At 44.5% G+C, this 14281-nt stretch overlaps 1 protein-coding gene across 14 annotated transcripts in view; it reads left to right on the top strand.

Annotated features, from left to right (window-relative positions):
• The first annotated feature begins 1197 nt into the window (after positions 1-1197).
• CAST (calpastatin) overlaps positions 1198-14281 on the top strand; it is a 60165-nt gene continuing 47081 nt past the window's right edge. For 5 of the 14 annotated variants that reach the window (XM_015849668.3, XM_085528729.1, XM_085528728.1 and 2 more), the window contains exons 1-2: positions 1198-1422; positions 7939-8001. In XM_015849668.3, the coding sequence (XP_015705154.1) occupies positions 1213-1422; positions 7939-8001 (273 nt within the window). In that variant the 5' untranslated portion in view covers positions 1198-1212. Of the gene's footprint in view, positions 1743-7938; positions 8002-14281 lie in introns of all 14 variants that reach the window. The other 9 variants (XM_015849673.3, XM_085528733.1, XM_085528731.1 and 6 more) reach the window with 3 other exon arrangements.

Below are 14281 nucleotides of genomic sequence, written 5' to 3'. Positions count from 1 at the left end.
TACCATGTTATGCACGGAGTGATGCAGGATGAGTTCTTCTGGAATATGTCCTTCTGTGTAGGTACACATGGTACACCTGAACAGGATTTCTGAGGGTCATTTCAAACCTCGTGCCTCATGCCTAACTTCCCACCAGAGAACTTAAAATTGACCTTGTGGTGGATCAGCAGAACCCTCAGCACTCTGCAGGATGCTGATCAGCATGAAGCTTTTCCTGTATTACTGCCTCATTTCTGTGTAACTCCAGGATTTCAGTCACTGACGGCTTCAGTTGCTGTCACAAGGCATGTGGCAATAGAAGGGGTGAAGCACACAAAGTTGCCTACGTGGAGTGCTGCGTCAGACAGGCCTTCTGCCTGCAGCTGAACGACTCTGTGCTGTTCTTCCCACCACAGTGAACTCGTGCTTAAAATTTTAGGCAGAGTGGAAAGCAAAACCCGTACGTGCTATTGAATCACTTCAAAGGCCAGTGATGAGTGCACCAAGTGCAGGAAGAGCAGGGAATGCCTCAGGCAGGGGATGTGCCTGACCTACCCAGCTTCTCTCCTGGAGGCTGAAGCCATTCTGAGGCCTCGCATACACCCACCCATCCAACAGCATCAACTGGGGCTGCTTCCCAGCGGCTGGCTTTGATCTGTGGCTGGGAAGGACTTTGTCCTCCTGCCTCAGGGAGTGTGGCTGGTAAGGGAAGGAGCATTCCCTGAAAACTTCTTGTTCCTCCTGTTGGTGTATGTGACCTCAGTACACACGTACGTGTCCAGAAACCAGTGCTGCTCTTATTAGCCTTATTACAGAGAATATCTGTTTTGATCGTGGTTACTCAGTCATGATTCAACTTCCAGCAGCTCTGTGTGACCACGACAACCTCTGCAGTATTTTGGAAGAGCTGTCATTACTGTTGTCAGTCAGGAGCTCAGTTCTGTGAGGACTCCACAGGTCGGGATATTTGGAAAGCTTTCTGACCACATATCCAGTGAGTGCTACTGACGGGAGCCTTAGCGCTGCGGGTCACGTATCAGTCCCGGGCTGAGGCCACGGGACGAGCAGTTTTGCGCTCAGGTCTGTCGGAATCCACAAGCCTTGCCAAAAGGCTGCGGAAAATAGGCCTTCCACGGGGGGAGACAGCAGTGAAACTGTCAGTAACTCCACTCGAAAGTTGGAAAGTGTCGACACTTCCCCCTCCCGCCCCCAAACCTTGACAACAGCCACACAATGCAAGCCGCTCCTGCATTGGAAGAACGAGCTGGGACGCCCTGCCCCGGTCCCCTCGGCCCCCCCCGGCCCGGCAGGAAGAGGAGGGACTGGCTGCGCGGCTCGGCAGCGTTCCTCGCTCCTCACCGCCGCCGGTCGCCCCCCGCCCGCAGCCGCTCCGTGCGCCATGTCCCAGCCGGGCTCGGGCCCCCCTGGCCCCGCCGCGGTAAGGTGGGCAGGGAGCGACGCGAACGCGGTGTGAGGCGGGCGGGGGGCACGGCAGCTGCACTGATGGACCCCGACCCTTCTCGCCTCCCCCCCCCCCACCCCCTCGGCCAACCCCGACCTCCTGCCCGGACCGCAGCCCCGCCCGATGCGGGTCTCGGGGGCGGCTGGGGCGCGGTTCTGGCCGCTCCCTTGGCGGGTGCCGCCCCCGAAGGGAGGTGGCTGCTGGGGCGCGGCCCGTGCGTCTGTGTGCCCTGTATTGCCGTGCCGTGCAGTGCGGAGCAGCGAGCAGCACCATGGCTTTTGCACGCTGGTGGTATGCCACGGTAAATGTGAAATGCGGGGCTGCGGCTACGGATTGCGGAGGGCTCCGCACAGCGGCTGCGGGCGGGGTCGCCCGGCTGTGACACGAATGAGCGGGGAGGTGGGAGTGATGGGCGGCGGATGGGCGCTCTTCACGTGCTCGTGTTGTTGTGCGTCAGGTCCTGTGAAAGCCTGGCGTTTTCTGGATGTAGCTCCGAAATTCTGCTGTGTTCTTTGTTTAAGCGATGCTGGGACGTGGGCTCGTTTTGTGCTGACGGCTGTTTTCGTGATGCTCTGAATAATGCAAGCTCTAGAAGTGACTAAACTGTGCCATTCGATCAGAACTCAGCAATTGGTGATACGCAGTGTAAGGCAGAGCTTGCGGGGGTTTGTTTCTGCTTTGGGTGAAAATCCTGCGTTGTGCCTGTTTTTGGAAACGTGTGTTTAACTGCAGGTGGGTCGTGGAGCTGCCAGGAATAGTTTTGTCTCGCTGAACAGTCTCTGAGTAAACCTCAGCTCTCATGGCTCTCTGTGGTTCAGCTCAGCTTGGTTAATGCTCATTAGTCTGACAGGACCTGTAATTGCTTAGAAGTCGTCTGAATTATTAGTCATAGCAGGAAGCTGAAAAGTCTTTCAGAGGAGTGGCGAGAGGGAGCCTGCCCTCTGTTAAAGTTTTAGAGAAACTTTGTAAGAGGAGAGGCGTCTTTCAGAGAAATGACTGATTTAACATATTTCCTGAATAATTGCTGAGGTATATGGGATTCCCTCGATTTCTAATTGCACTTTCCATTGCTCAGAATAGCTCAGATGATGGATTAGTGGTGTTTTTGGAAGTAATTTGTTGTATTAAGCCAGTGATACGGCATGGTGACGATAATGCAGAGTCAGAAATAAGAAAGTTTGAGAACTGTTGCACTAAGTGATGATGGCCCTGTAGTCCTGGGCCATTGAATCCAGGGTTGGGAAAGATACTAAGACCACCTCGTTGCCCGCATTCACAGAGGGAAACCACTCCTCTTGAACTCTGTTGGAAAGCAATCTCTGCAGTTACTGGCACCAGCACATCTCTACTGGCCTTTGTGCAAGACCAGTGTCCTCGCCATCCATGTGAACATCTATCATTTACTGGGGCAGTTTCTTCCTGGAGGGCATCACGGTCTAATAGATGAGGGAGTGCAGCAGGAGAGAAGGAAGAAAGGAACAGGCATGAGAGATTCGGTGTTTTTTGTGTTAGGTGATGGTTTTTGTTGTTGCTGTTTCCCTAGGATATGTGCGCAAAGCATAATGCAAGGGCTGTAAGAAGAATCTGGCTTTCACCTATGCTCTCTCTGCACTTCCTTGACGCGTCTTTTATCTGTCAGTTCTTTGAGCAGCATCAAAAATCTCTGTCTTTTTCTCAATTTCGACTGAAATATGATGGTCAGATTCCTGTCAGTATAAAATGTTTGTCTTCATCATCATCAGCAGCAATGCAGTTAGTTGACTTAAGATGAGGCTGTTGCAGGCAGACTTCCCTTCTTACCCAGTTACTGAATGTTGTTGCTGACTGCTGAAATGCAGCATATTTGAACTGAGGGCCTGCTGCTGCTAGTGGAACTCCTGAGATTTAGAAAGAATGTCAAGGAGCAGGAGTTTCAGATGAAGTCTGATTTTTACAAGTGTAAGCTGAGGATGCAGTCGTACATTCTGTTATTAGTATTTTGAATCTGAAGGTAAATGTGCTGAAGCAATAGCGTCGAGATGTTTTTGTGCGTACGGAACAAATTGAAGATGATAAACTTTCTTGTTAATGATACTTTTACTGGGTGTTTTTTTTTTTCCCCCAGATGTTGTGATTGTGAGTGGTTTTGTTTGTTTTGTCTTTAGTGAAAAATATTTGCGGCCAATTTGATTTAAACAGGAAAGAGTTGAAAATAAGTTACGTTTTAAGTTTAACTAACTGAAAGTGTGTGCTGGCTCTTTTTGTGACATAGCTGGAGCTGCTTCAGCCATTGGTATGGGTATGTTGTTACCGTGTGCATACATTTCTTTGTCACTGTAAGAAAAGTGAGCAAGAAAAAGAGTAGAATGCCCAAAACAAAAGCAACCTCTCTCACCCACATGGGGACATAGAAGAGTGAGGCATGCATACCATCCCAGGAAAGCTCAGTTGAGTTTCTTGTTAAGCAAATTGATTAATTTATTTAAATCTGAAGACTCGGCACTTGGAAATGCAAAGCAAAAGGGAGCTGATGAAGGTTGATTTTAAAATAGGGTCCCTTCTCATGTCTTAAACATAAGCTTTTAATGGAACCAGTGTGATCTTCATGGAAGGTGGATAAGCAAGTTGTGCTTTCCCAGTTTACTTCCTCAAGGTGGCAGACTTTCAAGTGAGATTATGCCTTTGTAGACTTTTATTATCCGAGGCCAGAGAGCATCAGTGCTTAATGTTTACACAGACTCTAAGTGACTGAATAAAAATCACTTTGGTGTAGACTTACATGTTTGTTCCAAGTGTTTAAACCTTATTTAAATTTTGAATTGGAGCCTCATTATTGTAGATGCTGTTTGACACAGCTTAGGCTTCAAGTGCCTAACCCTTGCCTGACTTGAGTTTAGGCATGGCAGAGCTGGAGTACTTGGCCTCCCTAGGGTGCTTCAGGGTTGTGCAGTTGATGCTGGGGAATAGTTGAGGGAATACTGCCAACCCCTTTGTCCTGCCTTTAACTCTACCCCCCTCCCCCAAGCTCTGTCTGGGAGCCTGGGATTACTGTACATAACAGCCTAGTCTAGAGGTGGGAGAAGAGCCTTGACACTTAGGTTCAGATGCTCTTCACTTCAGCCAACTGCTGGGACACAGTGTAGTTCTGGGACTGGGAGCTCTCTTGATCCTGTCTGGTGTGGGTTTCCTTGGCAAGTAAAAAGATGTGGACATGGGAAGGAAAGGTGCACACAGTAGAATCTATGTAGGGTTCCTTCTTTCTGTGACTTGCAAAGGAAAAAGAATCATTCTGGACTTTAGTTGGTGTTACTGTTTTAAAGCTGCGCCCAAACCTGAGAGAACAAACCAGTAGGACTGACAACATGCATGCAATATATAGGAAAACGTGCTTGCTTTGTTAACCAACTTCCATTATGGTAGTTAATGTCCACTTGGGAAGCCAGTAAAGCCTTTTACTCTATGCAGTATGCATTTGCAGTTGTCCACAAGCTGTCTGTGTTGATAACAGTAAGAGATGCAGCTAGGTTCAGGGCAGCTCAGCTTTTAAAGTGTTGTGCTGCAACAAAGATGGCAAGAAGGGTGAGGAGCGGCTGAGAGCCCTGAATGTGCTCAGCACCGAGCAGAGGAGCTGAGGGGAGCCCTCATGGCAGCTGCAGCTCCTCACAGGGAGTGGAGGGCAGCGCTGAGCTCTGCTCTGTGTGACAGTGACAGGGCCCAAGGGAACTGCATGGAGCTGTGCCAGGGGAGGGGCAGCTGGTGATGGGGTCTGCACCAAAGGATGGTGGGCATGGAACGGGATGCACAAGTCTGTGGGCACGGCCCCAGTGCCAGAGTTCAAGGAGTGTTTGGACAGTGCTCCCAGGTGCAGGGTTTGGGTTTGGGTGGTCTTGTGTGAAGCCATTAATTGGATTTGATGATTCTATTGGGTCTATTCCACTTTGAGATATTGTATGACTACGAGTCTGTGATCCTATAATGAGGGTGTGCATGTAGGATCAGAGCCTGGTCTACATAAAATGATTTTGCTGAACAGCAGTCGTAGGTCCTGAACTTTATAGCTGTGCTGGCACTGGAATCAGATTTTTGTCAGTGAAAGCAGATCTATTGATGTTGCTTTTACTGGTATGTGTGTGGTGTGTGTTGGCTGTAGTAATAAAAGCTACAGATAACTGGGTTAATTGTGTCTTTACTGGAAGTGCTTTTATGGGGCATTGAATTAATCTACCTAAATCTTACCTGGAAAGACAGCCTATATGGTAAGGTTTTCCACTGAAAAGTCAAAATGGGAATATGAGAATAGTATTTCCAATTCTAAAACTTTTCAAGTGCCTCAGTGATGCCTGTACTAATTTTAAAATCTTTAATTATTAGAAGTTGTTTAAAACAACATGTGATTTTTTTTTTGTCGTGTACTACCTTAATGGAATTGGATAAGAGATGTGACTTATTTATTTTGTACTATTTGTTCATTCAGCTATTGCGTCCCCAGCCTGTCTGTTGCTGTGCTAGAGCACATTCCAGCTAAAGATAGTCTAGTGATACATGGCTCATTGCTTTCTAGTTGTAGTCATGCAAAGAGAATGCCGGAGGAACTCATTACTTAAGTGCTTTAGCAAACTTCTGCTGCTCAGTCTTCAAAACAGAAAGGAATAGATGGCTCTAAACTCATCCCTTCTCTTTACTCAGCACCACCAAACAGTTTTGAATCCTCATTCTCTGATGTCTGAGTTGCCCTGGGAAGTTATACTAGCTGAGATATTAGATAATGGCTTTATTATTATTATTATTATTTTATTAATGGGCAAAATTACTTGCTTTTAGCATTTTTTTTTTCTAAGATTAAACAGTATGCAGTTGAAAAATTTGTGGTTTTTTGTTTTGTTTTGTTTTTTGTGGGACCATACTCTCTGTTATCAGAGATGCAAAATAAAGCCTGTGCTGAATACAGTGTACTTGCTGAATATTCAGTATGTTGCCACACATGAAGAATAAATAGGACTAATGGCACGCTGGGTTAGGTGGAAGGAACTTTAATGTCTTGGATGGGATGACACAGGAAGCTTGAAGAGGAATGTATTTTTTGATGTGCACCTGTGCTTGAACCATGACAGAGTTTATGTCTTGTACTAACAGCAAAATTCTAGAAGTCATAATAGCAGATCTCTTCCATGTAAGAGGGATTGGACATCATGAGCATCTGTATGGTTATGAAGAAAGTTTAGATGTTGGTTGGACATGTAGTGTTTATCTGGTAAAGCTGTTCAGTTTCTACAGGAGTCTGTGGGACTGACAGCATTACTGAAGCATCAGAGAGCGACGTGCTAATCAAGGCTGAGTGATAATATGAATATCCTACAGAACTTCTCACAACAATAGTGTTAAATGTAGTGCTATTGAAATCTTCTTTCTGACTGAAATCTGTCGAAGTCATCCAGCAGGTCAATGGAGGCTGGGCACGAACAGTGTCCGTTATGGGTCAATGTTGGCACTGGTGATTTTCAGCATCTTTTTCAGCACTTTAGTGGGACTGACTATGCCCTCAGCAAGTTTGCTGATGTCACTAAGCCAAGTGGTGCACTTGATAGAAGGAGGGGATGACATCCAGAGGGACTTGGACAGTCTTGAAAAGTAGTTCTGTATGAACCTGGTGAGGTTCAACAAGGCCAAGTGTGAAGTGTTGCACATGGCCTGGGGCAATCTCATACAGACTGGGAGAGGAACTCCTTGAGAGCAGCCCTGCTGAGGACTTGGGTATTCTGATAGAAAGAGAACTGGATATGAGCCAGCATTGTGCATTTGCACCCTGGAAGGCCAGCAGTATAGCGGGCTGCATTAAAAGAGGAGTGGGCAGCAGGGCAGAGGAGGTGATTGTGTCCCTCTGCTCTGCTTTCATGAGGCCACATTTGCAGTGATACATCCAGACTTTTGGGCCTCTGCAGAAAATTTTTGACCTGTTAGAACAGGTTCAGAGAAGAGCATGAAGTTCATCAGAGGGCTGGAGTACAGAAGGCTCTGGGGAGATGTCACTGTGGCATCCTGGTGCTTAAAGGGAGCTTATAAGCAGCAAAAAGACAGACTTTTTCATGTTGTGATAGTGACAGGATAAGGGGAAAAGATTTTGGAGTAGAAGGGAAGATTTATATTAGCTACTAGGAGAAAATCCTTTATGCAGAGAGTGGTGGAGCATTGGCCCCAGGCTGTGCAGAGAAGCTGTGGATGCCCCATCTCTACAGGCATTCAAAACCATGTTGGATGGGGGCCTGGGCATCCTGATCTAGCGGGTGGAAACTCTGCCCACAGCAGAAGTGTTGGAACTGTTTGATCTTTAAGATCCTTTCCAACCCAAGTCATTCTGTGATTTAAAAATCTGTCCATTAGTGAGAAGGGAAATGTATTGTTCTTTTGTATTGTGGAGAGTGAGAGTTGCATCATATATGCATTAAGATATTTGAGACTTGCTCAGCATGGAAGGTATTTCAAGATCTTCATATTTACGTTTCTCTTTTCTTTACTTACAGCAGAGTGACAAGAAGGCAAACGGAACTTCTTCCAAATCAGGAGAGAAAAAAGAAGCAACAGAGGTAAACTCAATAATGCAAAGATATTAACAAGAAAAACTGAGCAATGAATTACATCTGATATAAATTTCTGCCTTTTGATAGCAAAGTAATAATTTTCAGATAAAAGTGATTACTGTAGTCACACAATTTGTTGCAGGTAGGTGCAGTTTTGTCTTAAGCTGCAGAGCCACCTGTTGTTTTCTTTCTTGTCTCCTGCTTTCACAAATTCTTCAGTTTAGCATCAGTTGAAATGATCTCAGTGGATTTGTGTATTCTGCAGTGCAGGTACACTTTATACATATCTGATGGTTCTGACTTTTTGATGGTTGGGAAGCAGGAATAAAGTGGAATGTTCTGTCACATTTCCTATCTTGTTTGTACCTTGGATTTTCTTCCAAATGGGAATATTCATGCATAGTTTTTTCACATCTGGGCCACATCTTGGCACATTTGCATATGTGTTGTCAGTGCTGTATTTTCAATAAATACTACTTTTTGAAGATACGGGTTTTTCAGGAATGAAGCTTTCCCAGTCAGGAGTTCATGCTGGGCTACAATGTTGAATTTACAGCAGGCAGTTTTATAGTCTGATCACAGAGGCTGTTGATGACGATCAGAAACCATATGGGTTGCAGTCAGTGTTCAGAACAGTACTTTGTACTTCTCCCAGGAGGCCTAAACCCTGTTAGTCACCCAGAGATATGTTGTGTGCTATGGTGAGTCACTCTTGTGCAGTAGAAGAAAGTGCTGTCTGAGCCAGGATGCAAGTGCCAGTAGTGATCATTAATTCCTCTCAGCTGATTCAAAAATGGGAGCAGTACTTTTCCAAGGAATGTTAGCAGCAGGTTTAAAAAGAGAAGAGTTAATGGAAGCATCTACTACTTTTCTACTTGCTGACTTCAAATATCAGTTATTTGTGTAAGGGAAGCTGGAAGTAGGTACATTTGCTATTTTAGTCTTAGCAGAATCTATCTGAAAAAAGAACTTTGGCTAAGCTATAGTGCTTTTAACTGCTGTGTCTATCAAGAACAGTAGTCACTCTTGTTACTGTCTTCAGAGGTAGATGAGAAGAGCAGATACCAGTCTTTTCTGACCAAATACCAAAAAATGGGTGTCTACGCTGGGTACACAATCCTCTTATCTCCAGACAGTGTATTTTCTTCAGCAGTGCTGTTCATTTATACGTTCCTAGTTAGATATCAGATTTTTTTGATTGCGTCTTGTTACTTTTAATGTAGAAATGCTTACCATTTTGTGGGACTGGTGGGAGCTGAAGTCTGTAATTTGGATAGTGGAGTTACTGTTCAGATGCTTTTGCTTTTACAACAGTATTAATGTTCTAATTTATGTATCTCCTTCTTCTACAATGCTAACTTTAGTCTCTTTGGTCTGAAAACAAAACTAAGATGTGGCATTAATATGTTATGCCCATTATTTTTTATTTTATTTTTTTAAACCCTGGTTCTTTATAGCAGCCAATGATAGTTACTTGGAAGCACTTAGGGTGCACAGATTCTCAGTGCTGTTTCATCTAGTACAACAGAGAAATATTTTGTGATAGTTTAATAGGGATATGTCTGTGAGATCTGTCCCTACAGGGCCCACATTCCTCTTGGAAGGGTTGATCTCCTTTGCTTCATTACTATTTGTATGGTATTAAGGAAGAGACACCCTCACACTGTGATCCTTTTTGCCTTATTTCAGCGGTGCTACTCAGGCTTCAGGACAGACTGAGTGATCTCCTTGCCCCAGGAATGGTCAGCTTTAGATTGAAAAATGTATCATCTGCCAGTCTAATTATGACCAATGGAGTATGTAGCCATGCAGTATCTTCTACAAATAAGTGCTTTGCTATAAGGGAGACAGCTGGAAAATTCATATGTGTTAGAATATGTAAGTGAAAGGAGATACAGGCAACTCTTTATCCACATGATCCAAAGATAACATGTGCATGTGTTATGTTTGTACTGAGTAGTGCTCATAGACACAGATTCAACTTACTGGACATGTACCTTATCTCTTTGTGTCTTGCATTTCAGAACCTTAAAATTGCTAAATTCACATTTTAAATAAGGTCAGGCACTGCGAATCTTAAGTTGACCTTAAAATGTTTTCATTGCTTGTGGATGTGTGTGTGGTAGACATTAGCATAAAATAAATGATCAGTGTTGGAATTGATGGTTGCCCATGCATTTGAATGTATTTTATACATTTGCAGCTGAGGTGTACCTGCCATGCTACAGAACATGCTGCCATTTAACCATATCCATGCCTCTAGGTCCTCACTCTGTGAAGACTTGAGATGTTATGGTCTTGAGTCCACATGTTTGCAAGACAGCATTGCGAAATGTGAGAAATAGCAAATTTCTTCTCCTTTCCTCCCAGTGAACTAAGACTTTTGACCGCTTTTATGTGAAGTTTTAGTATGTGAGAGACAACTCACATAGTTTTTTTTAACCTTTCATCTTAACATCATCTTCAAGCATATGTGTTCCCTTTCAGCAGTTTCCAGTCACTTTGGAATTTATATACCACAAAGGAATTACAGCTACAGAATATTTTGGATGGTACAGAAATAATTTTAAGGGGGGAGAGTAAAATTACTACATGGAAACCCAGGATAGTACATAAAATATCTTGAAATTAAAGATGCTGGGCCATAGATTTTTTTTTAATTTATGAGTTTGTGAGAAAGAGTATCAGCATACATTTGAGCTATTTTTACATAGCTGTTTTTGCTTTCTATTGTATCTACTGTTTGCTACTGTTGGAGAGAGGGTAATGGTTGCCTGAATCTTTGTCTGGTCTCAGAAAAGTAGATACAGTGTTATAGTGAATTGCCTTGTCACACATCTGTATTCTTCTTTGCTTGGTATTGTCCCTTCAGAGGGATGCTACTGGGGACGAAGGGTTAGCAAAAGAATGCAACTCCTCATTTGGGAATCTCAGCTAAACTGATTCAAGCACAAATCTTAATCCTGCCCTAATCTCCTGTGAAGTATTCCAAAGTGTTGGGCAGTCCAATAACATCTGTTGGGTTCAGATGATCTTTGAGGTCTTCTCCAACTTAAGCAATTCTAGGATTCTATAAAAGGAAGACAGTGTAAAATGTTTAGGAATTTGAAGCCCCGAATTGAAGCAAGGGTGTATTTTAACAAAGATGGTATGAAATAAGATCCAAGTGAATGCTTACTGCAATTTCAGGTCGTGCTTTCAAGCAGGGTAGACAAAATATGTGCCACTTCCTTAACTTATTATTATTTACTAAACAGGAAATATGATCCTTATTTTGAAAGCATGATAACAGTAACTGACTTTGAAACACTATTGTTCTTTTAAAATTGATTCTTTCCTCTAACTATGGGATTTCTCTGTCATTTTTAAATCCTGATGCAGATTTCTTATCCAAAACAAACATTAGAGTTAGTTGGAGTGCAGGAGCATTATTCTGAGTAACAACACTATGACTGGTAAGAAATGTGGTAGGGTGAATGTTATTGATTCAAATTTTGGAGGATCAGGAGTAAATGATGAGAGTGTTTGTGAGATTTCTTTCTGCTTTGATAACAAGTTACTTATTTTAAACTGTATTTTTGTTCTTTTTTTCTTCTTCTTTTTTTTTTTTCTTTTTTTTTCTTTTTTATTTTTTTAAGCCTTCTTGGGATGTCAAATGCAGTGCTTTCAAGTTTGATCTTTGTAGATCATTAAGCCCAACTCCCTTGCAAAAGAAGGTTTCCTACAGTAGACTGCCCAGGAAAACATTCAGGCAGGTTTTGAACCTCTCCAGAGAAGAATCCACAGTCAGTCTTGTTCCAGTGCTGTGTCACCTTCAAAGTAAAAAAAAAAAAAGCCTTTCCTCATGTTTTCATGGAACTGCCAGTGTTCTGTTTGTGCCCACCAACCTTTGTCCTTTCACTGAGCACCACTGGAAAGAGACTGGCGCCATCCACTTTGTGCCTGCCCATTAGATAATTATAAGCATTGATAAGATATCCTGCAGTCTTCTCCAGGCTGAATAGTCCCATGCCTCTCAGCCATTTTCACACAGAAGATACTCCAGGCCACTAACCATCTTTGTGGCCCTCTGCTGGACTCTGTGTAGAAGTTCCCCATCTTGAACTGGAGAGCCGAGAACTGAGCCCAGTACTCCAGATGTGGCCTCACCAGGGCGGAGCTGAGGAGGAGGGCCACCTCCCTTGACCATGCTGTTTTTAGTGCTCTCCAGGATACCACTGGCCTTACTTGCTGTGAGGGCATACTGCATGTCTCATGACCAACTTGCTTCCCACCAGGAGATTGAGATCCTTCTCTGCAGAGCTCTTTTCCTGCATGACAGTTCATAACGCAACCTTTTGGCTCTATGTAAAATGTCCTCTGACATACCAGACAGTGATGAGGCATGGCAAGGGGCCATACATGAGATGTGCAGTTCTGTGGTTATTCCTCTGGCTGGAAATGAGGGCAGTGTGTCCTGCTCCAGAGTACATTCTTATGTGGAGAAGGGCATGGAGAGGATGTGGGAATCTACATACAGACTGTAAAACTGTAAAAAACAGAAAAGCAGACAATTATTGCTTTTCTTTTCATAAAAGAAAAGTTGTTTATTTTGTGTTCTTGTTTTTATATTATTGTTATTTTGCATTGTTATTAAAAATTATTGATTTCCCTGTATTGGGGAAAAAAAAAAAAAGTGCAAATGATACATCTTGACTGGATCTTCCTGCTGAAGTTTGGCACTTTTTGTCCAAGCTGAAGTCTGCTTCTCTGCAGTACCTCTGTCACTTGTTTGATCCCTCCTCCTCCCCTGGAGAGGAATAAGGGAAGGAGACAGGAAGAAAGGACTCACAGGACCCTTGTCTGTCAAAAGAAAAATTGCTAGGACATGGAGGCTCCATGTGAGCCTGCAAGATGGTCTCAAGTTGGGGCTTACCTGGGTGATGATAAACTTACATGATTCTCTCATCCCTGCAGTGTTTGAGGTTTCTGGGGGTTAGGTCCCTCTGCTGGACTCTTACTGCTGCCCAGGGGCAGCAGCTCAGAGGCTGGCAGTCCCTGCCTTTCCCTTTTGCTCAGGACTTGGTAAAGAAGAGATGAGAGGTCATGGGTAGGGAGGAGGGAATGAGATGGTAACAACGGGCTTGTAGGAGTCTTGGCTGTCAAAAGGAAAATGATCAGGAAATGGAGGCTTCACATAAGCATGCATGATGGCCTTGAGCTGGGGCTCTCCCATCTAACGGTAGACTTAAAGGATGGGAGGATCAGCACCGACATTGAGGCAGCTGTTTGGATGGAGGTGCAGGGATCCTAGTGCCCCTGCAGTGGTGTTTGGGGCATGATTTCTTCCTGACCAGCCTGACAGTGATAGAGTGGTGACCAGTGTGCTCTGATGTAGGGAGATCCACTTCCATCAGGTTGTCCTCCAGAGGTGGATACACATCCATGGGTTTGCTGTCAATGACTCTTTCCATCAGCCACCTCTTCTTGAAAGGTGGCTGATCCATCCTCAGTCCTCCAAGGGAAAGCTTCTTGTATATTTCCTGCAGAGTCCAGGTGCCACAGGCTGCTCTGGCTCAGCAACTGGGGTTCTGGACATGGGGTTCCTGTGTTTATAGGGGTGGCCATGGCAATAGGATTCTGAGTGTCCCATGGTGACCAAAACATGGCAGTTGGGAGCTGGGACCTATGGCTCTTGCTGTGAGGTGGCTGAAAGGATGTACCACGTGGGCCAGGCAAGGGGGTTCTCATCCACCCTGCAGCTGCGTAGTGTGTAGCTGTCCTGGTGCCAGCAAGTAGCAGAGAGGGGCAAAGCATACTGACACCCTACAGAGAGCCATGGGAGATGCAACCATGAAAAACTGTTGAGTTTTGAGGGTTGCATCAGCTGTTATTTCCCATTCCTCATCCCCATGCCTGGAACTTGAGAAGGTGGCATCTCTTCTGCCCTGATCTCCAAAGGAGAGATGTGGGAAGGAGAGTGCTCGCTACTTGACACCTGTGAGAAAAGTCAGGTTTCTTTTTCCATGCTCCCAGTAGGCAGCTGGAGTCTACCTTTCCTGAGCCTTCTTAAAGCTTACTAACAAGAGGCAGATCCCTCATGCTGCCCAGGGGGTGCCACATGACTTGGGCCCATGGGATGGGTCTGTAGGCTGATAGATGAAATGTAAAAATGATGAACCTTGCTGCTCATTTCAACTTTGCATATCCAGATCAGGAGGAAGCTTCAGAAATGATCTAACATTTTAGGTTTTTTATTTAAGCTGGACGGTCCCATGTCTCTCATCCTTTCTCCGTAAAGGAGATG

Source organism: Coturnix japonica, chromosome Z, assembly GCF_054131305.1.
Source record: "Coturnix japonica strain WE chromosome Z, WE-NBRP24, whole genome shotgun sequence".
Classification (NCBI taxonomy): Eukaryota; Metazoa; Chordata; class Aves; order Galliformes; family Phasianidae; genus Coturnix; species Coturnix japonica.
The sequence above is the reverse complement of the archived record's forward strand: the minus strand, read 5'-3'. Positions and strand labels throughout refer to the sequence as shown.